The sequence below is a fragment of the Anolis sagrei genome, chromosome 3, assembly GCF_037176765.1.
Source record: "Anolis sagrei isolate rAnoSag1 chromosome 3, rAnoSag1.mat, whole genome shotgun sequence".
In the NCBI taxonomy this organism is placed as follows: Eukaryota; Metazoa; Chordata; class Lepidosauria; order Squamata; family Dactyloidae; genus Anolis; species Anolis sagrei.
In genome coordinates, this window is record NC_090023.1 from 72,991,500 (window position 1) to 73,018,587 (window position 27,088).

The following is a 27,088-nucleotide window of genomic DNA, read 5'->3' on the forward strand; positions in this document are numbered from 1 at the left end:
TGCAACATTAGAAAATGACATGTAACAACAGTATTCTAGAAGTGTTGACATTTTTAAACACACAAAACTCCCAACTTGTTTTTTATGGTGAATCTTTTTTGATGAAGTAAGTGTAAATTCCCCTTTCAAGATGGGGAACAGTGCTTTCTGCATGCTTCATGGAACTAGATAGTGAATACTTGTCTCCACAGTGTTTGTGGAAATGTGTTTTGTTGACTTTTTGTGAGTCTTAGAAACTTTATTAATCCAGGTTATTAGAACATTTTGGGGTACACGGTTTCTTCCCCAAAAGTAGTTTAAAGGATATTGGTGATTACACAGTACAAGTACCTCAGTTAATATATATGCAAAAATTCTCCAACAAAAGTGTTGTGTATGAATCATATTTGTATCATCCATTTCCACCTAAGATAACTAAATAGTCATCATATTCCCATAAAGGGAGTATGACAAGTGTCATCTCAAACCTTCCCTGCTTCTAGGTGTCATCCATGTGCTATAATCAGCTATGTTGGATCTGTTTGTTAGAGCAGATGTTCCTCCACCACTGAGAACCGTTTTGCTATTGCAACTGCTTGATTCTAGGTAAAACAATGGTAGGAGGATAAACTAGAGTTAGGGTTAGAAACAAAATGGTGCTCAGTTCTGAAGTCTGATATGTTCCTTGATGCATAAACAGTAACTTGTAATTTCCATTGTTCTGTGATGGACGATAAAGAAAACTAAGCTATAGGTAGTACAATAGTCAAAAGATATTTCATTAGAAGAAAAAGTTAAAATATATTAGTGCTATTTTCACCAAAATGTGAGATGCATTAGGAAAACAGTAAACAAAAAAAAATATTGCAATTATAATAATAGGCATTGCTATAACATTTCTTTGCATGTAGGCTCATATAGTGAGATGAAACTGACAGTGTAATTTGGTTAATGAAAGTGAGTACTATCTTTTTGGCCGTAGGCCTGTTGTACCCACAGTTTTTGCTATAATTTACAGCAGTTTGATCAGCCTTAAGATATGTCCATACTAGATTACATAAATCCTACACAGATTTTTGTTATCGGAATATTGTAAATCCCAGTTCATCCAATCTTCATCCCTCACTTCCCTGATTTTAGCTATGTATGTATTTTAACTGCTTTACCGGTATTTATTAAGAGACGCCCTAGAATGGAATCAGCAGAAGTTATGTACTGGAAAATAGGCATTTGTTACTTTTTTTCACAATCAAGATTTGCACAAATCCCTATTCAATACAATTCTTTCAAAGCATTTTAACTGTCTTATTTTTATGTCTTCTCTGGTAGTACAGAGATCTTTCTTTTAGATTCTTAAACATACTGCGTGGCATAGTAAAGCATGTTTCATTTTGAAATATAAAATATTGTGTGTGATTTCTTTGGTGAAGAAATACCAGTTTCTGTTATATGTGCAGAAGACTGTAGGGGAGTAATTTAAATTACATTCAAGGGGGCAAACAATCCACAGAAAGAATTAAATTACATTGCTTTTCAGTCGTTTTAAAATACTGTTAAAATAGCTCAGTTAAGATTTTCCAAGAAGGTATCAAAAACCTTTATAGGAGTTTGTTTGGAATCACCACACTGCAAACCATCATGCATGTATGAAATGTCATTGCAAATCTTTTCATTCTGTAAAGTTTTTTTTTCCTTGTCCACCTTTTTAAAAATAGGTGAATTACTGTCTTTCAAAATGGAGTTAGGCCCAAAGAGTTCTTCCATAAGAGTGTTTTTCTTCTCCACTGACACCATAGAAATCTGCTCTTCACCAAGTACTGAAATGTCCCGTTTTGGTTTGCTCATCTTCCCAAAGGATGGCTCATAAACAGTAGTAGAAGAATCACTTGCTTTAAATTCTGCTATGTCACTTCGGAGTCTGTTTACCTGTTTATTATTACATGCTGTGCTTGTAGTGGACAGCCGTCCTGTTGAAGGGAATCCTTGATGCAAATTTTCAACAGCTTCTGTAAATATGTAATGTTTCTTTAATTTAGATGGTGTTCTGGGTCTTGGTATTACTGTTGTCAATTTTTCATTTACTGCTTCTTTTGGCTCTCCTGTTTTGTTTTCATGTTCTTGATTCTCAATTGGAGATTCCCCCAGGCAGCTCTCTTTTTGCTGAATTTCATGTGTAGACAAGACTGATTCTTCTGTCCATAATTTCTCAAACTCTTCTTTAAATAAGTCTAACCCTTGCCTTTCTCTTCTGTTCTTCTGTCTTTCTCTACTTAGAGGTGAATTTTCCCCATATATCTCTGCAAAAATATTATTTTAGCAGTGAGTATTCCAAGAATTCAGGCAAAATAGGATTATACAATAATTATCCAATTAATGATACAATATCTATATGTATTAAACAAAAGAACACAAGAAACAATACTGAGTAGCTGCAGAGTCCCTTAGGAGTTTACACTCCTTATATCAGCTGCCAGTAAGTGTGGGAAACATGCACATTTGTCCACTCAAAAAAAAAAAGGCTGTGAAATTGATAAGACCCTGGGATTGTTTCCAAATTTTTGTTTAGCTGCATAGGAGATATGTACTTTACTTTTATTGGCTTCTGGGAGAAGATAGCCCATTTCCTTAATGTGGCAGTCAATCCAAGCAGTAATGGGCTGGGTAAATTTCATCATTAAAATACGGACTAGAATTGTGTAGTCCTCCAGATGTAACCCTTGCCAGCATAATCAATGCCACAAACTGCTGTTCATCAACAAAAGAACTGCACAGTGCTTTCCCTACATTCAGAAATATTAAAATCATTATCCTTCATGTATATCCAAGAATTAGTACAATGGAGGATTATATGTTTTAATATACAGCTACAACTATGGCACTATCTTTTTGTCCTAGACTAATCCAATTACAGAGGCAAGAGGCTATATTCACATAGCAGGTCAGACAGACTTTTGTTGAGCCAAAATAATATGCTGAACACCTTACCATAATGAGGGATGCTACTGGACAGTAATAGTAGTAGTAGTAGGTGTGTGTATGAGAGTCTCAAGAGTCGATAGCAGTGGCAACATAGCTTACTCTTGCTAGTACTGTGTCAAAAGATGCAATACTATATACTGTTTGAATATACTACAGTAGAGTCTCGCTTATCCAATATAAACGGGCCGGCAGAACGTTGGATAAGCAAAAATGTTGGATAATAAAGAGGGATTAAGGAAAACCCTATTAAATGTCAAATTATGTTATGTTTTTACAAATTAAACAGCAAAACATCATGTTTTAACACAAATAGAAAACTGGCATGGGCTGGTCCATGAGGTCACAAAGAGTCGGAAGCGATTGAACGAATGAACAAGACAGAAAACGCATTTCAATACACTGTAACGTTATGTAGTAATTACTGTATTTACGAATTTAGCACCAAAACATTGCAATGTATTGAAACAGCTGTGGATCAGTGCGGGAGGCAGACTGGATAATACAGAACGTTGGATGAGCGAAGGTTGGATAAGCGAGATTCTACTGTATATGGAAAGTGGGATGAGGCTCAGATGAAGGAGCATGAAAATCGGAGGAAGCAATGTCAACAACTGAAGATATATACAAATGGCAGCAATAGCAGAGACTTGGAACAAGTACTGGTATAAGTTAAGAAAGGAAATGCATCAATATAGTTACAGGTAAATATTAAAAAAACAAATGATCACAAAGGTTTACCTAATTATAATGTCACTAAACGTCTATTTTCTATAATTTGGCTCAATCGCCAATAAAATCGAGGCTGAAGAAATCAAAAGTTTACTAAGAAATAGAAAAGCAGGTATGAAGGAACCAGATATGATCCTCAAGAGGAAAGATATATGTTAGATGCCAAAGTCATAATATTCCGTGTCTATACATAGTTGTGATAGATAACATGACAAAATTCAGCCCTTTCAAAATTTAGTACTGGAGGAGAATTCACCACTAAATACAAAAATGACAAATACATAATGTAAATAATGTCTGAACTTGCCCCAAATTACTGAATTAGAAACCAACATTTGGGCTATTATGTGATGACAAGGACACTGCAGATTCAATCAAAAAAAGCCAAAGCACTGCGTTTGCAAAGGTGAAGGAGTTTGAATGTTGGACTAGGAGACCAGGTTTGAATCCCTGCTCAGCCATGGCAACCCATTGGATGAGCTTGGGTAACACACTTCCCCAGCCTCAGAGAAAGACCCCCCCCCCATGCTACAAAGAAAAATCCTATGAAGAAAAGCTTAGGGTTGCCATACATGAAGGCAAACAACAACAACTGTGAGTTTGAAAGATCTGAGTAGGGCTGTGGATTACCAGGAGCCTTGGAGGTCTCAGTCATGGGGTTTCCATAGATTGAAACCAAATTAACAAAAAACAACATGCCTTTTATTTCACAATGATTTTCACATAGTTTCCAGGATACATTCTAAAATTTAAAATAACATCTCTAGATGCCATATTCCCTGGATACCAGAAAATCATTATAAATATAGTATTGACATATTACCAACCATCACACAAGAGACCAAAATGGTAGAATGATCAAGAAAATTTGTTGAATGAGGAAGATTTAGAGTCCTATCAGGTCAGAAAATTTCTTTAAAATACCTGAACATGTTCTATTTGAAACTTCCTGTAGTGGTAATGTTTCCGTTTGAAGAATTTCTGCTTTTTGTTCCATCTCTTTATATACATTGTTTAGCTTATCTTTTGCACTTGTGTCTTTCGTTGTCACCTCCTAAAAAAGTCACAGCAAATAAGAAAGTGCCATTATAGGTTCATGCTTTAGCTTTTGAATATCTATGAATAGCAATGAATCATTAAAACTGGTTTTCATGTTTCAAGTCCATTCCCAAGCTTTGACCTTGTCACCTATAATAAATCAGGAGTGTTTTAATTCCATGATTAATGTAAGTTTAAGAATGGCATTTCGTCTGGATTTACTCTCATCCTTAGTGTGAAGAGGCTAAAGCGAATAGGATTGCATGAGTCCTGGCACACACTAAAGTCCAAAGATATTGGTATGGGCCAGTATTATAAGGGATTATAAAGGGTTTGGACCTTGGCTGGAACATGAAACTCACAGAGGCACAAAATGAGCTAGTCAGGGAATGGCTTCCTCACAAACTCTGTTAAGGCTACAACTCATCTTATAGGGGTTGTTACTCCATGTACTTCAGCAACAACAGAACAAAGAAATTGCTATAAGGGTGAGAAGCAGGAATATGGGGACTGTCTAATATAATAATAATAATAATAATAATAATAATAATAATACTTTATTTATATTCTGCCCTACCTCCTCAAGGGGACTCAGGGTGGATCACAGTACACATACACAGCAAACATTCAATGCAGTTTTTGGATAGTTAATACAGAGACAGAACAAAAAGGAGGTATGGTATGTTTTGTCCAAGTCCAGCTGTTTAGTGCCTTTATGGTGTCGTAAAATACTTCCCCTGCTTGTATTAGCAGTACCTAATTTCTCTAATTACAGCTCAAGCTGTTTTCGAACTGCTTAAGTCAACAGTAAGCTGTGCTGACAGTCAGGAGCTCACGCCAACCTGGGCCTTGAACTGGCAACTTTTGAGTTAGTAGATCTTATCATTGCTGGTTATTTACCAGCTGTGCTAAAGCCCGGCTCTTAACATTGAGTCAGACCACTGGTCTCGCCAGGTCAGTACTATCTATAGCTTTCCATGTTTTCAAATAAAAAAAATCCTTTAATATTTGGAATGAACAGTTGATTGAATTGCAGCAGGGCTGATATGAAGAAAAACTGCAAGGAAATGAGACCACTTTCTCTTTTTTTTTCTATTCCACATAACAATGCTACAAACTAATTAACACCTTAAAGCTAAGACTACAGCAAAGACAGGATTTTTTGGCAGATGTGTTGAGCATCATCCCAACTGAGGGTGATGGTTGCTCCAGTCTAACATTTTTGCACACTTGCTGTACAAGGACATTATCAAGATAATGTGCAAGTAACAGGGGAAAAATAATATAGACTGAATTAAATGTTATAAAGAGTGGTTCGTTTTAATAAATTCCATACCTCTTTGGAAAGAACTGCATTTTGCTTTCTTTCATGCTTTTGAAAAGGCACCCCTTCCAAATATAGATCTACTTGTACTGATTTGTTGACATTAGTTTCTGTGGGGGGAAAAAACAAAGTTAACATTGAGATTATTTTTTTCCTTCAAGGTCTCTGATTCACACATATGAGTTACACTACACCAGGCATGGGCAAACTTTAGAACTCCAGGTGTTTTGGACTTCAACTCCCACAATTCCAATACACTATAACATTAGTTACCATTTGAAAGGGAACCATTGGGGTACTTTTCTTGGTTGAGGGAACAGGGGGCTCAAAAACTGCCCTTAAATTGCATGTGCTCAGAGCCTGTACTCTGTGCATCTCTTTTGTACAGCTAGGCAATCTTTTGGCAGTTGTCCCGTGCCATCTATTAGGCATTCTCTAGCTCAGGGCTTCTTAAACCTTTTAACTCGACACCCTTTTTGACCTGAGAATTTTTTGTGTGACCCCAGATATAAAGGTATATAAAATAGGTATGAAAATCAAACATTTACTGATAATGAATCGGCATTTGCAAGGCTTGCAAAACAGGCTGGTTTTCCTTTTTTTTGAAGCGCAGCTGAAGCATCTTCTGCAAAGTCCACTGTAAACACTGGACAACAGATTCATGTCAATTTCTAAAACAGTTACCTGCGGACGTTCAGGAAATGTTTGCTATTGCCAATTTTTTAGGGACCCTAACATTTAGCTAAGGGGACCACATTTGGGCTCAGGACCACAGTTTAAGAAGCAGTGCTCTAACTCATCCCCACCCAATCTCCTCAATTTCCTTTTATCTGGTGTAGAACTAACAAGAGAATGTGTACACTCATCTTAAAATCACCACTTTCTCTTACTTTTGGTAGCTTTTTTGTCATTTCTTTTCTTCTCTTTCACTCCTTTCAATGCCCAGTATTTTTTTTTCTTTTCATAAGATTTATTTCACTTTTAGTTTGGGAATGGGCTTATGGTATCAAAAGGATTCTTTTTAAAATGGCTTAAGAGCATAAAGAGTATATTATAAATGCACAATCATTCCAGCCACACATTATGTTTCAGAGAGGTCCATGCGGACAGCAAAGGTTCATACTAGCTGGCCTTTACTAAACAAATATGATAAAAACCAACTTTAGGGTCTTTCTTGGAGAGGTTACCTTTAAGACCTCTAAACTTACCACAGTAATCAGACTAGATCTGCTCTCAACCTCCATCTATGATAGAGCAGCTCAGTACAGACTGGCCATCTGTAGTGCCATTTTGAGCCAGATCCCTCGGTGGAGAGGTCTAACTAGACAGCTTACGTGTCACTATCCACATCCCCCAAGACATCAACTCGAGATGCCTTCTTGGCACCTCTTCTACCAGCTTGCCTCATTAAAGACAACTAAGAGATGTTTTGAATCGTCGCTTGCAAACTCACATAACCGGCTCAGCTCCATTCATTTCATCTGTATTTTGCTTAATCTTTTGAGACAGTGTGCTATTATGGTTGACTGGAATGGAGAAAACTGGCTGAGAAAAGGCTAAAACATATGTAATGGAGGCATTATGGCTACTATCAAAAGACAACTTTACTCTAGTCAGGCTGCACAGGTGCAGTGTGGCCCATATGTGTGAGTTCAGAGACATTCACTTGAAGAACGACAGTTACAGGTAGGTAGCCTGACATTCATGGCTTAAGATGTCAATGAACTAGATAAAGGGCAATAAACTGAATTCTGACAAGATAACAGGTATGGTAAGGAAATGTTTAGAAAAAGTAACTGTGTTGGTCTGTTCAGAAAAAAAGGGGGGAGAGTAATCCTGTGGCACCTTTAAGACTATTTTTAATGGGATACAGACACTACTTCATATACAAGGAAAACAAAAGGTATTTTGGGTTATACTCTTATTTCCCTTAGAGCAGTGGTTCTCAACCTGGGGTCCCCAGATGTTTTTGGCCTACAATTCCCAGAAATCCCAGCCAGTGTAGCAGCTGTTAGGATTTCTGGGAGTTGAAGGCCAAAAACATCTGGGGACCCCAGGTTGAGAACCACTGCCTTAGAGCAATAGTTCACAACCTTTGTTCCTCCAGATGTTTTGGACTTCTGCCCCCAGAATTCCTGACAGTTGGTTAAGGTGACTGTCTCTTCTGGGAGTTGAAGTTTCAGTCACCTGGAGGACCAAAGGTTGGGAGCCATCGCCTTTAGGATCAGATCTGTAGGACTTAATTTGTCTCTGGAGTCCCAAACCACTTCTATGGTTGAGCAATTCAGGCAACAGCATGACCTTTCCTTTCCTGATCACAGGCTATGATACTCTGTACACTGGCACCATCCAAGAGTGAGTACATGGTGGAACTTTTGAAGATAGCCAAAGAACTACAGTTCAGAATATGGCCAATAGCGGGGATGATATTATGCTGATGCTTAACTGGCTTCCAGTCTGTTTCTCAGCACATTTCAAATTGATATTGTTTTTCTTTAAAACCCTGCATGACCTGACATCTATACACTTGATGCCTGTTGCAAGGCCAGCTTGCTGATATCCCTTAGACCCACACTCTTCTAGGTGTTCCCATAATCTTGTGTGAGATGGGTGGTGATCAAAGAGAAATCCTCTTTACAGAACTGACTACTAGGGAGGTTTACTCAGTATCTACATGTTATCTTTCCATTACTACCCAAACATATGTGTTAATTTTGTTAGTTTGTTTTTGTATAGTTGTCTTCTGTTTTTGTTCCCCCAAGCTTTTAAAGTTATGAGCTTTCACTCAGTTAAACTTCTGTTTTAGTCATTTGTTTTATTAAGATTGATGTGTATGGGTTTGTTTCAGTATTGATTTTAATCATTGTAGACAACTTGGAGAGTCTTTTGGCAGAACATGCAAAATAAATTACGCATGTTAAGATGATACTTGTGCAGATGAAATCTCACTGATTCCCAAAAATGTAAGATTGAATTATTGCAGTCTGTTCAGAACTAAACCCCATTAATGGCCCTTCCACACTGTCATATAACCCAGAATATTAAGGCTGATAATCCACAATATCTGCTTTGAATTGGATTATCTGAGTCCACACAACCATATAACCCAGTTCAATGTGGATTTTATAAAGCTGTGTGGAAGGGGCCTGACTATGATAGAACTGACGTTTTTGTTACAGAGTTATGTGCCTTGACTTGACCATCCAGAGGGAGATTACTTTTATCTTCCATTCTGGGTGGTGCAGTGAGTTGCGTGAGTTACAACAGGTGAATAAGGAGGCAAATCAATATGTTGGGTATGGTATTTGGTACTAAATGTAGCTTTTGAGCCATTCAGTAAAAGTGATCCATAACAATGAAACCTATCCCTGACATAGCATATCAAGCTGTATTTTTTCAAAAATTATTTTAGCGATGGGATACAAAAACAGACTGTGTAAACAGTTCTGGCAATATCTACCACTGGAAAACGGAAACTCTATTACTTGTTCCTCCATCTTCCGACGTTGTATCAAATACCATCTTCTGCAAGGGACCTATTTAGAAAAAAGAAAACCTCACTTTTCTCAGACTGAAGGCTAGGGGGCACTGTATATCTAAATGTGGGTAGTTTAACCCTGGCTTTCCCTCATATAAATAATGCAATATAGGATCTAAATTCTGTTAATAATTTCATGCATTAAACATTTTAATTGTAAGATTCCTCCTAACCCTACCATTCCTAATTCTGTGGAAGGAAGTATATTTAAAAGTTTTTAAATAAATAAATAAACTGAAGTGTATTTAATATAAAATTGTTCCTAAGAATGCCAAGATCTCAGCTGAACATGCTGCAGATATACTGAAATTATCACGCTGACTCTGCTTCTATTTGGGTAATGGTGTAGCTGGAATATAGATAGATGTAGCATGAGAGGAACCCAGATTTAGTGTTATGACAGTGTTCTGGCCCATAGGCTGAATTCTGTGTAGAAGGCCCCTTCTACACAGCCCTTTATCCCAGAATATCAAGGCAGAAAATCCTACATTTTCTGCTTTGAAGTGGGATATGTGGCAGTGTGGACTTGATAACCTAGTTCAAAGCACATATTGAGGGTTTTTCTGCCCTGATATTCTGGGATATAGGGCTGAGTGGAAAGGCCACCATTGTAACTTCTCACAATGAAGCTCAGGAGCTAATTTTGCTCTATCTTTGTCTTTCTGAAACACAGTGGGTAGATGTATATGCAATAGTGATGAACAGTAGCTACACAAACTGTCAGCGTGGGGCCCTGCCCCTATGTTGTAGCCCTCAAACTGAAAATGTTTCTACAGCCCTCATCTAAAGTTCAAACATTTCCTTAACAATAATTTCTCAAACAAAAGGGGAGCAGGCATCTGAACCACCATTCAAATCTGGACCAACATGAAGATTTCAGCTACTGTCTATACAGACCCTGAAGCTCCCTGAAATACACTAATTTCCCCCTGCAGCTCAGTTGATTGGGGGATAAAACAATTTATGAATTAACTAATGAATTAACTAGAGGACAAAAGAGATGAAAGACACTTCAACACCCTAACAAATCCACTGTTACTATTGCTAAAGGCATCTATGCACTGGTGCACACTGGTCCAATGCCACAAACAATAATCAGTGTCCAAAAGTTTATTTACCACTTAGTGATGAATGGCTATAATTCTATTGAGATTTATGTCAAAAATTCTTGTGAGAGAATACAAAAGAATGACATATAAATGACAAAAAGATCAGAAATGCACGAATCTGGAACTGTAAGCAATACACCACCTATATATTACTAAAATAACTTTTGGACGTCAAAGTGTAAAGTCCTGGGGATTTTAAAAAACTATTTAGAGGGAACCCAAAGACCAGGGTAGGAACCAGGGAAAGTGTTGAAGTAGGCTTTCCTTAGCTGAGTGGTGTTACTGAAAAGGCCTTCTCCCTAATAGCCACCTATCACCTCATTTGGTATCCAGAGACCTCTGAGGATTTTAGGACTTACAATAAGAAGTGCTTATCTTCTATCTCCCCATGCTCTTTAGGACTTGAAGTGGTTAAAACAGAAATAGACTGCAAGACAATGCTGATGACAAAACACAGACACAGCATAATTTTACTACAAACTCCTTTTAAGACTCTTGCAGCCCCACATATAACAGGTATAATAATCAGGGTACTGTTCGATTTTGGATCTCCCATTGAATAGTGTGCTCCACAAGAGATAGCACAGCCATTTTTAAATAAATGGAATCAATTTATTTAAATACATTCCTCTAATCCATTATTGGCATATCAAACATTATGTTACCTTTTAGGGCAGACTCTGAATCACTTTTCTTCTGCTGATCTTTAAGCATCCGGTTTGCATAAATATTTCGAATTCCAAGTTCCCTTCCTTTTTCCTACAAAATACAGAATTCAATTCAACACAAATTTTGCCATTGAATGTAGTCCAGGCGCCTCAATTAGCTGAATATACTACTCCAGCTACACCTCTGGGCTGTTTACTCCCTGCAATAACTCTCACTGTCTGCTGGGTAGACTGGCACCATCTCCTCTGTTTTGGGATGCCATTGTGTCCCAGACACTGAGAGTCTGCTTTCACCTACTCTTTTTAAGTCCAGTCTCCACGGAGCCATTTCCTTCCTTGGAAAGTATATTATTCTGGAAACTAGTAATACAAGTAACTAGTATATAAACTAGTATTATAATAATAATAACAAAAACAATAATAAACAAGGTTAAACATCCAGCAATATGCTGCCTTTTGGGATTATTTAGAGAGATGGATTAAGTCGGGGATAAAGAAATTTGCCAATACAGCTTTGTAGCAGCTAGAATGATAACAGTGAAATCCTTGAAGGGCGAAAAGAGCTATCCAAGGCCCCTTCTACACTGCCATATAATCCAGATTATCAAAGCAGATAATCTGCTTTGAATTGGATTATTTATTTACTTTACTTTACTTTACTTCTATAACGCTCTTCTCAGCCCGGAGGCGACTCACAGCGGTTCACAGCACACAGGAAACAGCAAAATTCAATGCACCAATATAAAAACACATTTAACAACCTAATCTAATACACAGTTAGTACACAATTACTATAATAACCATTCACTAGCGTCTCATCACTAAAAAACACGATCCAGATTCGTCATCCATTTTTCCATTCCTATGTCATTACCAATCATTGCACTAAATTATTCGAACGCCTGCACAAATAATCAGGTCTTTACTTTTTTGCAGAATACCATTAGAGATAGTGCTAATCTAATGTCTGTGGGAAGGGCGTTCCACAGCCGGGGAGCCACCATCGAGAAGGCCCTATCTCTCGTCCCCGCCAGTCTACACTGAGTCTACACTGAGTCTACACTGCCATATAATCTAGTTCAAAGCCATATAATCTAGTTCTGGATTTCATATGGCAGTGTAGAAGGGGCCTAAGAGAGATTGGAGAGAAATGGCTATTAAACAGCCAAGCTATTTAATAGAATTCAAGGTAAAAAATAATGAAGAGTTTGTAAACAAATGGAGGCTGGCTTTTTGTATACTATGAAAGGATACCAAAAGTGGATTTTAGGGACACTCCATAGTAAAAATGACAACCCAAATTATGTTTTTTAAAAAGAAGATAACTGTGAACTAATTATATTTATCGATATTTTTATGAAACATAGTTATAAAAATCTATCAAAAAGTGTTGACAATATTAAAGTTAGCAGGCAAAAGTTGTTTGCAATTTAGTAGTATAGTATTCAAAGAGAGTTCAAGGATTTTTTTAATCCCATTGAGACTTCAATGAACTTGCTTAGAACACTTTTAACACAGAATACAAATTTTAAAGCACTGAACCCTATAATATGCAAAAAAAATCCTATCAATTAATGCACTTTGAGTGCACTCATAGCACAGCAGCAGCACCCCATTCTCCAGCCCTGTTGCTGGTTTGCTTCTTTTTCCTAGTGCAAAACTTTTCTATGGTATGTATCCTGATGTAGATATAGGTTGGGAATTTGGTGTGCATGGTTGTCAAGGGATTGCTCCAGCTTTCTATTCTCACTTTATTTCCCACTGAGGAAGGGGAAAGAAGTCAGAGGCTGGATCTACACTGCCATATCAAAGCAGATAATCTGGATGGGTCTACAATGCCATATAATCCAGTTCAAAGCAGACAATCTGGACTTTATATGGCAGTGTAGATGGGGCCTGAGAGGATCATCATAAACAAAGATTTCTTAGGAGACTTCCTTGAATCCTCCCATTTTTCTTTGTACCACAACATTTTTCTCCATAACTTGTGTTCTATTGTAATTGCATCAAAACAACAATGTCACTGGGTTGTTGTAGGTTTTTCGGGCTGTATGGCCATGTTCTAGAAGCCTTCTCTCCTGATGTTTCCCCTGTATCTAAGGCAGGCATCCTCAGAAGTTGTGAAGTCTGAGGTTGTCTATTTTGTCCCAGTCCTGGGAATTCATCTTTTGGCTGATGTTGATATGGAGGTGCAACAGTTCCTTGTCTGTGTTTGAGAATTCTTTGCAGATGGTGTGAATTCTCTCTCGTAAGAGACCTCACAATCTCTGAGGATGCCTGCCATAGATATAGGCGAAACGTCAGGAGAGAATGTTTCTAGAACATGGCCATACAGCCCAAAAAACCTACAACTACCCAGTGATTCCAGCCATGAAAGCCTTCGACAATACAACAATGTCAGTTTGGGGACCTTCTGCTATTTCTCTAATGCTTAGCATGGGGGTGTTATTTCAAAACACCCTCCCACACTATTCTTTATATTGCACCTTGTCAGAGGGGTAGGGTTCCAACATTGGGGAAAAAAACATTCAGATATCAATGGCTGAACAGGTGAAGAATAAGACAGATAGATATGGGGAGAATGAGATCAAGAGATAAAAGGTGATAAAAGAGAGTCAGCTGGAAGAAGATGGGAGAAATATCATCAGATGTGTGGGGGGGGGGGATTGATAGCAAGCGGGGGAAGGTCCAGGAAGAGTGATTGAGCTTTTATTGTTTTGATTTTTCATTGATGGGAGTGCAGTCTTTATAGAGTATATAAAATCTCAGCCTGTGTATGTTTGTGCTCACGTAACTCGAAAAGTAGGTCGATTGACTTGACATTTCGCCACAACGTTGCATTCCAGTGCACATGTGTCTTAATAGTAAAATGAAATTCTGACAAGTTGCATTCGTACACATGCATGAATTTAAAGTAAAACTACCAGTCTTGGAGTAGACAAAGTGGAATCTGTGATGCCCAAAGCAACCACCTACAATCTAGCTTTCATTTTACCTCAGCAGTATAAGAAATGAAAACTGAGCTGAAACATTAAATTGCAATCCTGGCAGTGTAGTGATTTTATCAATTCTGCTTCTCTAGTAGGATAAAGGAGCAGTGTGAAAATGTCTTGGGAGTTACATTTCTATTGAACTAAAAAAGACCTTACATGAATAGTTCCATGAAAATAGTTCTCTTTTGTAGTGAAAGAAATTCAAATGAATGCAAAATACCTTAATTTTTTGGTTAAGCATCTTGATTTCCATTTTCAAACTTGTGGTAACCAGCTGAGCTTCAAGTGTCTTTTTCTTTTCAATTGCTAACTGATGATTAAAGGATGTGTTGTTCAATGCCAGCTGCTTTTCTAGGTCCTAGAAATATTATAAGGGGGTTATAATATTTTCTTTACCCTCTTTCCATTTTGATATGTAATCACACAATATTGCATTTATAAAGACAAGCGACATTAGAAATGTATAAAGAATCTCGTAATGAAATAAAAATGTACTTTTCATTGATTAAAAATCCTATATTACTTTATATCTATAAATTTCAATGTTTAAAGCGAGTAGTAAGAGGAGTGAGGAAAGAAATAAGTGGTTTCCAAAAGGAGAGATACCACAGCATTCACAGCCTGGACAAAATCCAATTAAGTCCTGCTGATGACACTACCTTATTTATGGAACTGGGAAGAAAGTAATTGTCCCTCTTTCCCAAAGCAATATTTGTTCCCTGAAAATCTGTGCTGAAGTAATGGAGAACAATTGGGAGTAGATTTTCAGAAGGCATAGCGTCTGTGCGTGCAGGAGAAAGCATATGTAGAAGCACATTTACACAGAGTTGGAGTCTGCCCTCTTAGGGAACAATTTTTTAAAAAAAGAATAAGGAGGAATCCATTATCTCTTAACGAATTTCAATATGTCAGTATCCTATCACAGCAATAAATTCCATTTCTGTTGAAATATAAAAGAATGGAGAAGTCTCCCTTTTCTTTAAATACTATTAACAGCAACCAAGAGGAGCAGTTGTAATAATATATAATAAAACTTTATTTATAGACCGCCCTCTCTCCCCAAGGGGACTCAGGGCAGTTTACACACAAAAAACAGGCAAAACTTCAATGCCCAGAAGTCAAATACTACAATTATAAAATAAACAAGATAATGCAAAAGGAATAACCATATATTTGTGGCAAAAGAAAAATTAACACCAAAATGAGGACCAACTATGAATAGTCAAATAAACTTAATTATACTAATAACATAAATTAACCATTTAAACATAAAACCTAGAAAAGGTAATTAAAATACTTGAAAATGACTACCAAGGTTGTTCTCATGTACCATAGCAGCAACGAAATACAGATAGGTTAGCCAGCACTGAAATATCCTAATCATCCTTCGTACGCCAAAGTGCACAAGTGTGTTTTCAAAAGCTTTTTAGAGGAGAGGAGGATGGGTGCCATTTTTATTTCTTTGGGGAGGAAGTTCCAGAGACAGGGAGCATCACGGAGAAGGTCCCCAAGGCCCCCCCTCTTGTTCCCACCAACCACACTTGTGACAGGGTTGGGACTGAGAGGAGGGCCTCCTCTGCTGATCACAGTGCACGAGATGGTCTGCATAGGGAGATGCGGTTGGACAAATAGCTTGGACCCAAACCAGTTGTCATCACAGGAGGACTTTTTCCCCTCAGCAAGTGGAGCTGCTTTTTCATATCAGCAGCAACTTGAGAAACTGCAAGTCACTTCTGGTGTGAGAGAATTGGCTGTCTGCAAGAACTTTGCCCAAAGGACACCTGGATGTGTTACCATCCCGTGGAAGGTTTCTCTCATGTCCCCGCTTGAGAAGCGGGAGCTGAAAGATGGGAGCTCACCCCGCTGCCCGGATTCAAATCACCAACCTTTTGACCAGCACAAGGGTTTAACTCATTGCGTCACTGGTGGCTCCAGAAAGTGGAGCTAGTAGTATCAACCATACTGCATTATTTTGCTAATTTTTTAAAGAGACAACTACTGTTGTCTCTTTAAAAAACCCCAAATACATAAGATACAACTGAAACTGAATTACAGAATAGTTGCAACACCAGTCGCTCCTCACTGCTTTGGATCAATGGCTTTTCACTGTTTTCTGAGAGTATGTAAGCCACTCCTGAAAGCCTCTCCAAATGACCTGAAGACTACATATGGGTTACTAAGGGGCAGTGCTATGCTTCCTCATTCCACATTTCAAAGAAAGAGGTATCTGGGATGAGTTCATCTGCCTCCATTATAGAAGATGACCATGGGATTGACCCATATTGTTGCAACACCCCTCTAGAAGGTCATTGACCATAACACAGGATATTTTCAACAACAACATCCCTTCCACTCCTGCTGCTGATGCTCCTGTCAATTATGCCAAGCTGTGTTCATCAAATAATGATTACAGCCGCTGAATACTTGCTTAATATTATTTTTTAGGGGAAAGCAGTGGGAACTTTTTTAAAGCAAACTCTGATCAGCCCACGTATTGTTTCTAGCTAGTTACCATATGCACTTTTAGTAGGCCAGAACTAATCAAGTCAACATGGCAATTTTTTTAAAAAAGAAGACATATCTAATCTTCTCCCAAAGTTACATGTAGATTCACATGTGACAGAAATAAGGTAGCTACTTCAAAAACTACTTCTAGGAGGGCCACAAAAAATTTACATCACAATCATAGAAAACACATCCGAAGTAGAATTATGCCCCATTGCATTTCTACTTCAAAATAAAAATTACAGCCCAAGCTTAAACATATTACCTGAATTTTCTTATCACTATCTTCTATCCTTTGTGTGAGGACGGCTAATCTGCGTCTAAGTTCCCCTCTCTCAGCAAGATGCTTGTCTTCAGAAAGTTTCTGCAATGCCTGCAAGGTATCTTTTGTCTTTAACAGTTGTGCTTCCACTTCTCTAAGCTTCCTGGATGCATTGTGCTCCTGCTCCTGTGATTTCCTCAGCAGTGTCTTCAGCGTTTTCACTTCACCAGACTGCTTTGCCATCAGGTCAGGTAGGTTAGTCTCTGCATTTTCGTATTGACTTATTGCTTTCAAATGCCGATACTGCATCCGCTTCAAGACCTGGTTTTCCATATTAGATGCCTCCAACTTATTGTTCAAAACATAGACTTCGTTCTTTAACTCTTTAACATTGTGGAGTCTGGCGGACAATAAGCGGCGGGCCACAGTATTCTTCTGAGAATTTATAGCACTGTCAGAATAACACTTTTGCTTCTGTTTCTTTTTAGGTAATGCCTTCTTCCTTCCTACATTTAGACCAGAATAAAATTGATTGGTATTTGACTTGAAAAAAGTAAATCTATAAAACTACCAGACTTTGCTTTTCAAACTTAAAAACTGTCTCAGAAATGCTTGCGTCAACAACCTGATTGTTCAAACCTTTAGGCTTATGTATCCACTGTCTAGGCATTTTCCGTGAAATATTTGCCAGTTCATCTCTGACGCAATAATTTTAATAATTCACTCATTTTGCTGACCACATGCACATTCTCAAAACATAATTTTAAAAAGGGGAAGGGGATCCCTTGTGAGATTTTCAAAACAGAGTTCCTGAATGCAGTCTCTTTCTCTCTCTATTCAGTTTCTCTTAACTGCCTTTATCTTTGTGTCTTTCCCCTCAATATGTCCTTCTAGCCTTCCTTCCAATACCGTGGTCTCCCCTTCTCTGCTCATACCTCTCTCTTTCACAGCCACCCCTTCTACTGTAGCTCACCAGGATCAAAAAGATTTGAACTCTGAGCATTCTAACAAGGAATGTGATGCTCAGTGTTACCGTTATATGCATATACATCTATCTACCAAAGGTAGGCCACTTCTGCACACCCAAGGGCCATCCCCCTGTACATGTGCGGGGTGCATCATGTCACTCTATTCGCTGTCAAAATTAGATGGTATGCAAAAAAATAGATGTTTAGAAATAGGGCTTTCTCCTTTAAGCTAGGAATCTTTAAACATGCTTCCCATACACCTTGTTAGCAAGTCAATTTGCATTCCCAGGTAACTTCAGGGAGCATTAATCTACTCATCTACTAGATACATCAAGAACAACAAAGTACTCTCCCAGCAGGCACCAGCCTATCTCTCTGCAAAGCCAGAAATACAGCTTAAAGGCGTAACATTAGAAAATGTTGACCATTTCCGCTACCTTGGCAGCCACCTCTCCACAAAAGTCAACATTGACACTGAAATGCAACACCGTGAGTGCAGCATCTTTCTGAATAAGAAAGAGAGTGTTTGAGGACCAGGACATCCATAGGGAGACCAAGGTGCTTGTTTATAAAGCTATTGTCCTGCCAACCCTGATGTACACTTGCAAAATACGGACAGTCTACAGATGTCAAACTCAACTCCTGGAATGATTCCATCAGCATTGCCTCTGAAAAATCCTACAAATCTTTAGGGAAGATAAATGTCAGCATGCTGGAAGAAGCAAAGACCACTAGCATTGAAGCAATGCTCCTACACCATTAACTCTGCTGGACTGGCCATGTTATCCGAATGTCGATCACTGTCTCCCAAAGCTGTTAGTATAATCCCAACTCAAGAACTGGAAATGAAATATTGGTGGACAGGAAAAGAGATTTAAAGATGTGCTTAAAGCCAACCTTAAAAAACACAGGCATAGAAACTGAGAACTGGGAAGCCCTAGCCCAGTGTTTCTCAACCTGGGGGTCGGGACCCCTGGGGGGGGGGTCACGAGCAGGTTGGAGGGGTCGCCAAAGACCATCAGGATACACAGTATTTTCGGCTGTTCATGGGAGTTCTGTGTGGGCAGTCTGGCCCAATTCTATCGTTGGTGGGGTTCAGAATGCTCTCTGATTGTAGGTGAACTATAAATCCCAGCAACTACAACTCCCAAATGTCAAGGTCTATTTTCCCCAAACTCCAACAGTGTTCACATTTGGGCATATTGAATATTCATGCCAAGTTTAGTCCAGATCTATCATTGTTTGAGTCCATAGTGCTTTCTGGAGATAGGTGAACTAGAACTCCCAAGCTCAAGGCCAATGCTCACCTAAACCTTTCATTACTTTTTGGTGGTCATGGGCATTCTGTGTGCCAAGTTTGGGTCAATTTCATCTCTGGTGGAGTTCAGAAGGCTCTTTGATTATAGGTGAACTATAAATCCCAGCAACTACAACTCCCAAGGTCCAGAATGAAAATACACCCTTCCTATCAGATATTTACATGACGATTCATAACAGTAGCAAAGTTCCAGTTATAAAATAGCAACGAAAATAATTTTAGAGTTGGGGGTCACCACAACATGAGGAACTGTATTAAGGGGTCGCGGCATTAGGAAGGTTGAGAACCACTGCCCTAGCCCTTGAGCGCTCTAACTGGAGGTCAGCTGTGACCAGCAGTGCTGCAGAATTCAAAGAGGCACGAATGGAGGGTGAAAGGAAGAAACGTGCCAAAAGGAAGAGGCATCAAGCCAACCCTGACTGGGACTGCCATCTACCTGGAAACCAATATCCTCACTGCGGTAGAACACGCAGATCAAGAATAAGGCTCCACAGCCACCTACGCACCCACTGCCAAGACACTACACTTGGAGGACCATCATCCTCGGGCTATGAGGGATCGCCTAAGAAAGACAAAAGGACTGCACATCTTAATTTGAAGAGAAAAGACATGCTCAGTGGGAAGGGATCCTTAAAAGGGTTTTGAGGGGGCATACGTATTATAGATCTATTTTGTCCACTGACTGCATATTACCACTTCTAATATATAATACTATAGCCACATATGTATAACGTAAAGACAGGTTTGGCTCCAGCTTTGATGAAACATCAAGCAATCTGTCCCAGTCAGTAGGATCCTTTGTCAGCCTTGCATGACAGTGAAGGGTGGCAGCAGTCTAAATGCTGGGTCACCACTGGGTGGTTTGGAGTGGAATATTCTATGTATCCCAGCTAATCTCCAATTCTTTGGTGTAGCATTGCCCTGGGACATCAGAGGAAATTAAATAACATTGTTTTTTCTTTACAGGGAAAAGCAAAAGTGGAAGTGAAGGCTATTTCTAGGGTCCTAGAGTCCCAAGAACATGGGGATGCCATATGCTGGTGCCAAGCCTATGGAATATCCTAGACTTAGTATACAAAGGGCACAGAATTTTCATATGCACTGCGTTTTAAAGGGTGTAGTGCGAAACAGAGTATAATGATGGCTTCAAACAACTAAAGCTGAGAGTATCGCAGTATCCTGAAACAGTAAATTTCTGAGTTTACTTATGTGCTGTGCACTGATCATAATGTTTTACATTTTTATTGCAGTAATACACAGAAGTATTATAATGTTTAATATTTAATTACTTATATTGTACCTCCACAATATGCACCATACACAAGTACTATATTGTCCACCAGGTAATGAGAATGTGAATTGAAACTGAGCACAAAAATAGGTTTCAGACTACATGAAGAAATCACAGTTCCCATTTAACAGGCCACTTTCCTTTGCTGCACTTTTTTTGTTTTTTGCTTCTAGTCCTTGCACATCCTTCTCACCATGTCCCTTATTTATGAATGTCAATGAAGCAGATACAGTGTTTCCTCATTTATTGCAGGTGTTACATTCCACCCGCAAAAAGTGAAAATGTATGAAGTAGGGACGCTATATATGTATATCGTATTCCGAAGGTGAGGAAAAAGCAGAGAGAGATTTAAAGGCACCACACACCTCTTTTTTTGCTAGCTATCTCTGCTTTGCTTTGCAATCTCTCTTGATTGGCTGCCTCTCTCCTGAGGGGGGGATGAAACCCCCTTCCACACTCCATTGCTACCAGGAGGTGGGATTAGAACGCCGCTCTGGGCAACGGCAACCATTCATAAACTGGGAGATAAAAACCCACGAAACATCAAGTCCGCGGAAAGTGAACCAGAAGTACAGACAATTCACAACACAGCTAAGTAGTTTTCCAAGAAGTATGATACCATTGGGATCAGTTCAGACATAAGAGTGGAGGAGCACTATAACTGGTAAGTGAGTAGGAAACCCATGGCCATAATCAATTCAACTATAAGTGAATGCAGCAGTGCCCAGTAGTGTTAATGTCTTCTTACCTTTGGTTTGGGGATCATTTCCCATTTTCTTCTTTGGTAATTCATCTTCTTTGGTTTCTGGTTGTTCTAAGGGACCGCTGTAGCTGCTTCTCCTTGATGTTTCAAAAGAGTCTGTGTCAAAACCTTCGTAATAGTAGTTCTGGGAACTTCCACAGTTGTTCTGTTCTGAACAACTGCTGCTACTGCTGGCCCTACTTGGAGTCTTAGCATGAAAGTCATTGGAATAGTCAAGCTGAAAGCTTCCACTTCGACTGGAACGTTCACTGCAGTTATTAATTTTATTAGTACTGTGGCTTTGGATGCTCTCACAAAGCCTACTAGGAGAATCACATGGGCTTCCATGGTTTATATGTTCACATATGTTCTCTTCTTTAATTATAAAATGGGGGAGAAAGTCATCTGAAGCCATCATCCCTTCTCCAGTGACTCATAACCTACTGAAATGAACAAGATTGTTAATTAAATAATACATCACAAAAAGGACATAGCAAATAATTAGAAAATCAAACGATGTTACATATTACTACTTACTGAGTCCCCTTTGGGGTGAGAAGGACGGGATATAAATGCAGTAAATAAACAATATTTTCTCAATATGCAATATGTTTGTATTCTTATATGATTATATTCTCAATTTTGTTGTTTACATGTAATGACAGCTTGGAAGACAGTGTTTGAATGCTGAATTTTCCCAAGGAACTTAAAAAGGACAAAACAAATGTCATAATATTAACATTCTATATTTCACAAAGAGATTAAATCTACCTGAATTATTATTATTTTATTTTATTGAGCTTAGCTGCCACCAGAGATAAATGATTTAAACCAGACATCTTTTTTGGGCGAATAAAGATTGAATCATGTCATATCATTCCTTACAATTATACAAAGCCGAACGGTATCAGAAGACTTGAATAGTATGGATTAGATTGATTCTAAATATGTTAATACATTATTAACTTGACGACTATATAAACAATGCTTCTAGATGAGGTTCTTACTTTTCAACTAACCATTCTCATTCAGGAAATTTTGCTGGGGGAAAGGCATAAAATATCTTCCGTTCTCATGTTTCCTATCATGTCTTTTTAAATAGAGGGAAAATATCTTATTTTCTGTAACATTAGGAGCCATCGATTTGTGATAAACTAAAGCAGCTTCTAAAAAGTTGACTTAAAATAAGTTAAGCTAGATCCTTATTTTAAAAATATGGCACAATCCTATAGCTGTTTATTCAAACATTCATAGAATCATAGAGTTGGAAGAGACCTTGTAGGCCATCCAGTCCAACCCCATTCTGCCAAGAAGCAGGAAAATTACATTTAAAGCACCCCGACAGAAGGCCATCCAGCCTCTGTTTAAAAGCCTCCAAAGGAGGAGCTTCCACCACACCCTGGGGCAGAGAGTTCCACTGCTGAACAGCTCACACAGTTAAGTGGAATCTTCTTTCCTGTAGTTTGAAGCCATTAGTCTCACCGAGTTGTGAAGCTTAAACCCTCATCATACACCCACTTAGACTGAAACAAGCGGCATTAAACTCAGCGATCCATTTATGAGTAAATGTGACAGTCTTTGCATTATTGGTTTTTTAAAGCATAAAGGTAAAGAAACAAGTTTGCAGAAATTCAAAGAAAAAGAGGACAAAGAAGGAAAAGGGAGTTGGAAAAGTCTTGACAATTAACACAGAATAATAATAGTGGAAGCAAAAAAAAAGCAGGGAAGATGCCTGCAAACATGAAACCACAGGGTAAAAAATAGTCTGAGATAACTATTATTCCGTTTCAGAATAAAAAGAAAATAGAGCTGTGTGTATCTTTAAAGCTAAACTGTTTGCTTAAGCATAATTTTCATGGACCAGAACCCACTTCTTTTCATGCAAGGAGTAGTAGACCATGACGAATTTCTGCTGAAAGAAATTTGCCTTAAAGGTACAAAAGATGTATAGATAAAAACGTACTTTAAAGAAAACAAGGTACTGCACATCAAGGGAAAATACGAACATATCCATAAATATTATGTTTAAATGTAAGAAAGTATTGAGATAGTTGGCAAGTTTTGTGATGCAATGTCTGGGTGAAGTGAAAACAATTTCAAAAATTGAATGTGTGTTAATATTGTTATTGTTTGCAATGCTTTTGAAAATGTATTGTCGAAGGCTTTCATGGCTGGAATCACTAGGTTCTTGTGGGTTTTTTCGGGCTATAGAGCCATGTTCTAGAGGCATTTCTCCTGACGTTTCGCCTGCATCTATGGCAAGCATCCTCAGAGGTTGTGAGGTCTCACCTCACAACCTCTGAGGATGCTTGCCATAGATGCAGGCGAAACGTCAGGAGAAATGCCTCTAGAACATGGCTCTATAGCCCGAAAAAACCCACAAGAACCTAGCTTTTGAAAATGTTTTTGTCTACTGGGATTGTCTTTGGGGCCCAGGTGGGTCAAGACATGAAACATAAATAAAATATCAGCCAATGTATGAATATCACATAGACACAGAGTTGTTTTAGAAATGCTCCATGGTGGCATTGCTACCAACTTTCCTGATTAGGGTTGGGAAGGACGGATATCCTGCCTATTGGTGGCACAGCAGGTTAAACGGGAAGGTTAGTGGTTTGAATCCAGGTAGTGGGGTGAACTCCTGTGGTTAGCCCCAGCTTCTGCCAACCTAGCAGTTTGAAAATATGCAAATGTGAGTAGATCAATAGGTCTACTCTACTCTGGCAGGAAGGTAATGGCACTCCATGCAGTCATGCTGGCCACATGAACTTGGAGGTGTCTACAGACAAGGCCGGCTCTTCGGCTTTGAAATGGGGATGAGCACTAACCCCCAGAGCCGGACACGACTAGACTTAATGTCAAGGGGAAACCTTTACCTTAGCTTAGGTCGGGTATGTCAGAAACTGACAACAAAATGAAATTCATCCTTCCCATGGGGGAAGAAAGGATGTTAAAATTAAGTGTCTGAGCAGAGATGGATAAATTCTCATGACAGATCAGAGGAAAATCACAACGGGCTTTTGTAAAAGATGATACATCCTTGATGGACTTTGGAGGGAAAAGAGAAAATGATTTGGTTTTGAGAGTTAATTATCAGTTACTTCTTAGAAGAAATGTGTGATGTAGTTTGCAGAGAGCGGAGCAATATTACATCACATGTGCATGACACAGCCAGAGTGTGTCATGTGGTTTAAGTGCTGGACTAGGGGTGCATCTACACTGTAGAATTAATGCAGTTTGACACCACTTTAATTGCAGGTGCCTCCGATGGTGCAGCGGATTAAAGCACTGAGCTGCTGAACTTGCTGACCAAAAGGTTGGCAGTTCAAATCCAGGGAGCAGGATGAGCTCCAATAGGTACCGCTTCCTAGCAGTTTTTAAACATGCAAATGTGAGTAGATCAATAGGTACCACTTCTGTGGGAAGGTAACAGTACTCCATGCAGTCATGCCAGCCACATGACCTTGGCAGCATCCACAGACACCACCGGTACTTTGGCTTAGAAATGGAGATGAGCACCACCCCTCAGAGTCAGACACAACTGGACTTAATGTCAGGGGAAAACCTTTACCTTTACCTACTGGCTCAGAATAGTTAGTAAAACTTAATAACTGGATAATTCATTAAATTGTCCATAACATTTTGTGGAGTTGTAATATGTTGCCATTGTAAAATATGCTGCTTTGACATTGGCTCTTGTATTTTTATATCAGTACAAAAGGGTGATGTCACGGGAAACCTTTACCGTAACTTACACCGGCATGTAAGTTTACCTACTGGCCGTTAGGAATGGTGGGAGTTGAAGTCCAAAGCATCTGGAGGGCCAAAGTTTGCCCATGACTAATCTACACCATTGAATTAATGCATTTTAACACCACTTTACCTGCCATGGCTCAATGCTATGGAATCATGTGAATTGTAGTTTGGTGAGGCAAGAGCATTCTTTGCAGAGGTGGCTGTAGATGTTGTAAAACTACAATTCCTGTGATTCCACAGCCTTGAGCTTTGGAACTCAAAGTGACATCGAACTGCATTAACTCTACAGTGTAGATGCATGTAAAACCCATAATATTTTTAGGAAATCAATCTTCTCTCCAAAAGAGGACTTCATCACTGGTGGGGTGATTCTACACTGCAGAAATTGTGCAGTTTGACGCCAGGTGAACTGCCATGACTCAGTGCCATGAACCCTGGGAGTTGTAGTTTGCTGAGGCAGTAATGCCTCTTTGCCAGAAGAGCTTGTGAAACGGAAGCTTCTAAGATTCCATAGCAATGAGCCATGGCAATTCAAGAGGCATCATAGAATCATAGATTTGGAAGAGTCCTCATGGGTCATCCAGTCCAACCCCCTGCCAAGAAGCAGGAAAATAGCATTAAAAGCACCCCCAACAGATGCCCTTTCGGCCTCTGCTTAAAAGCTTCCAAAGAAGGGGCCTCCACCACAATCTGGGGCAGAGAGTTCCACTGCTGAATGGCTCTCAAAGTCAGGAAGTTCTTCCTAAAGTTCAGCTGGAATCTCCTTTCTTGTAGTTTGAAGCCACTGTTCCAGTCCTACTTTCCAAGGCAGAAGAAAACAAGCTTGCTCCCTCCTCCCTATGACTTCCCCTCACATATTTATACATGGCACTCATCATGTCTCCTCTCAGCCTTTTCTTGTTCAGGCTAAACATGCTCAGCTCTTTAAGCCGCTCCTCATAGGGCTTGTACTCTCACTGCATTCATCCTACAGTCTAGAGACACCCCTTGCTTTTCCTGCTTTGCCCCCTCCCCTAAAAAGCTTTGGCTTCCCTGTTTTTCTTGCTTTGTGGTTTACTGTAATCGTATAACTTATAACAAGGATTTCAAAGAAAGGGAAGGAAGTCTACCCCAAAGGGAGAGAGAGAAGTGGACAGCAAAGCAAAAGCGAGAGGTACTCTTGAAACGCCAAGTTGTCGTCCTCCCCCTTATAGTGATCCATTCGGCCACACCCCTTTGCCCTCTAGGTGCCACTGGGCCTGCCTTACCCACAAAGACAAGCCACAATTGCCCCACGAACCGGAGCCACCTCTCCTGCCAGCCTCCAGCTCCCTTCCCTCCCACGCGAAGGCAGAGGCTTCCACCAGGATTCCCCCCTTTGTTGACGTCACCGAGTCCCTTCGGCCGCATTGGCGGAGGGAGGGGGTGCTGTTTTCAGAGTTTGGTTGCCATAGTAACCGGAGAATGCCTTCGCGGAGCATCATGGGGCTTGTAGGAGAATGGCCAAAGAGAACAATAGGGAGGTGAGACAAAGCTTGGCGGGAGGCTTTCAATGTCATCCTTTTGGCGCTCTCGCTGCCGTCGCTCTCCTTGGACGCCTCTAGGCTGTAGGGTCCATGCAATTCGACACCACTATCACTTGTTGTGGCTCAGTGCCGCGCCAAACTACAACTCCCAGGATTCCCTAGCCTTGGGCCATGGCAGGTAAAGCACTAATCTACAATGGAGAGGCACACCGAGACACCTTATACATACACATATAATAATAATAATAATAATAATAATAATAATAATAATAATAATAATAGTGCGGTTTTCCGGCATTGTATATTTCTGCCACTTCTGTGATGGTTCATTTGTATTTTGATTCTGTAGCCCACTTGTTGATGGATGTCCAGAATCAGCAGCAT

General features: G+C 39.3%; 1 protein-coding gene across 1 annotated transcript; it reads right to left on the reverse strand.

The window, feature by feature from the left end:
• Window positions 1–863: 863 nt before the first annotated feature.
• Window positions 864–26,737, reverse strand: LCA5L (lebercilin LCA5 like). The gene is given in 9 exon segments (XM_067466718.1): window positions 864–2,276; window positions 4,612–4,741; window positions 6,062–6,159; window positions 11,362–11,455; window positions 14,578–14,715; window positions 17,128–17,630; window positions 21,450–21,886; window positions 26,357–26,389; window positions 26,391–26,737. Coding segments are annotated over 9 exon segments (2,514 nt in total). The 3' UTR covers window positions 864–1,542.
• Window positions 26,738–27,088: the final 351 nt, after the last annotated feature.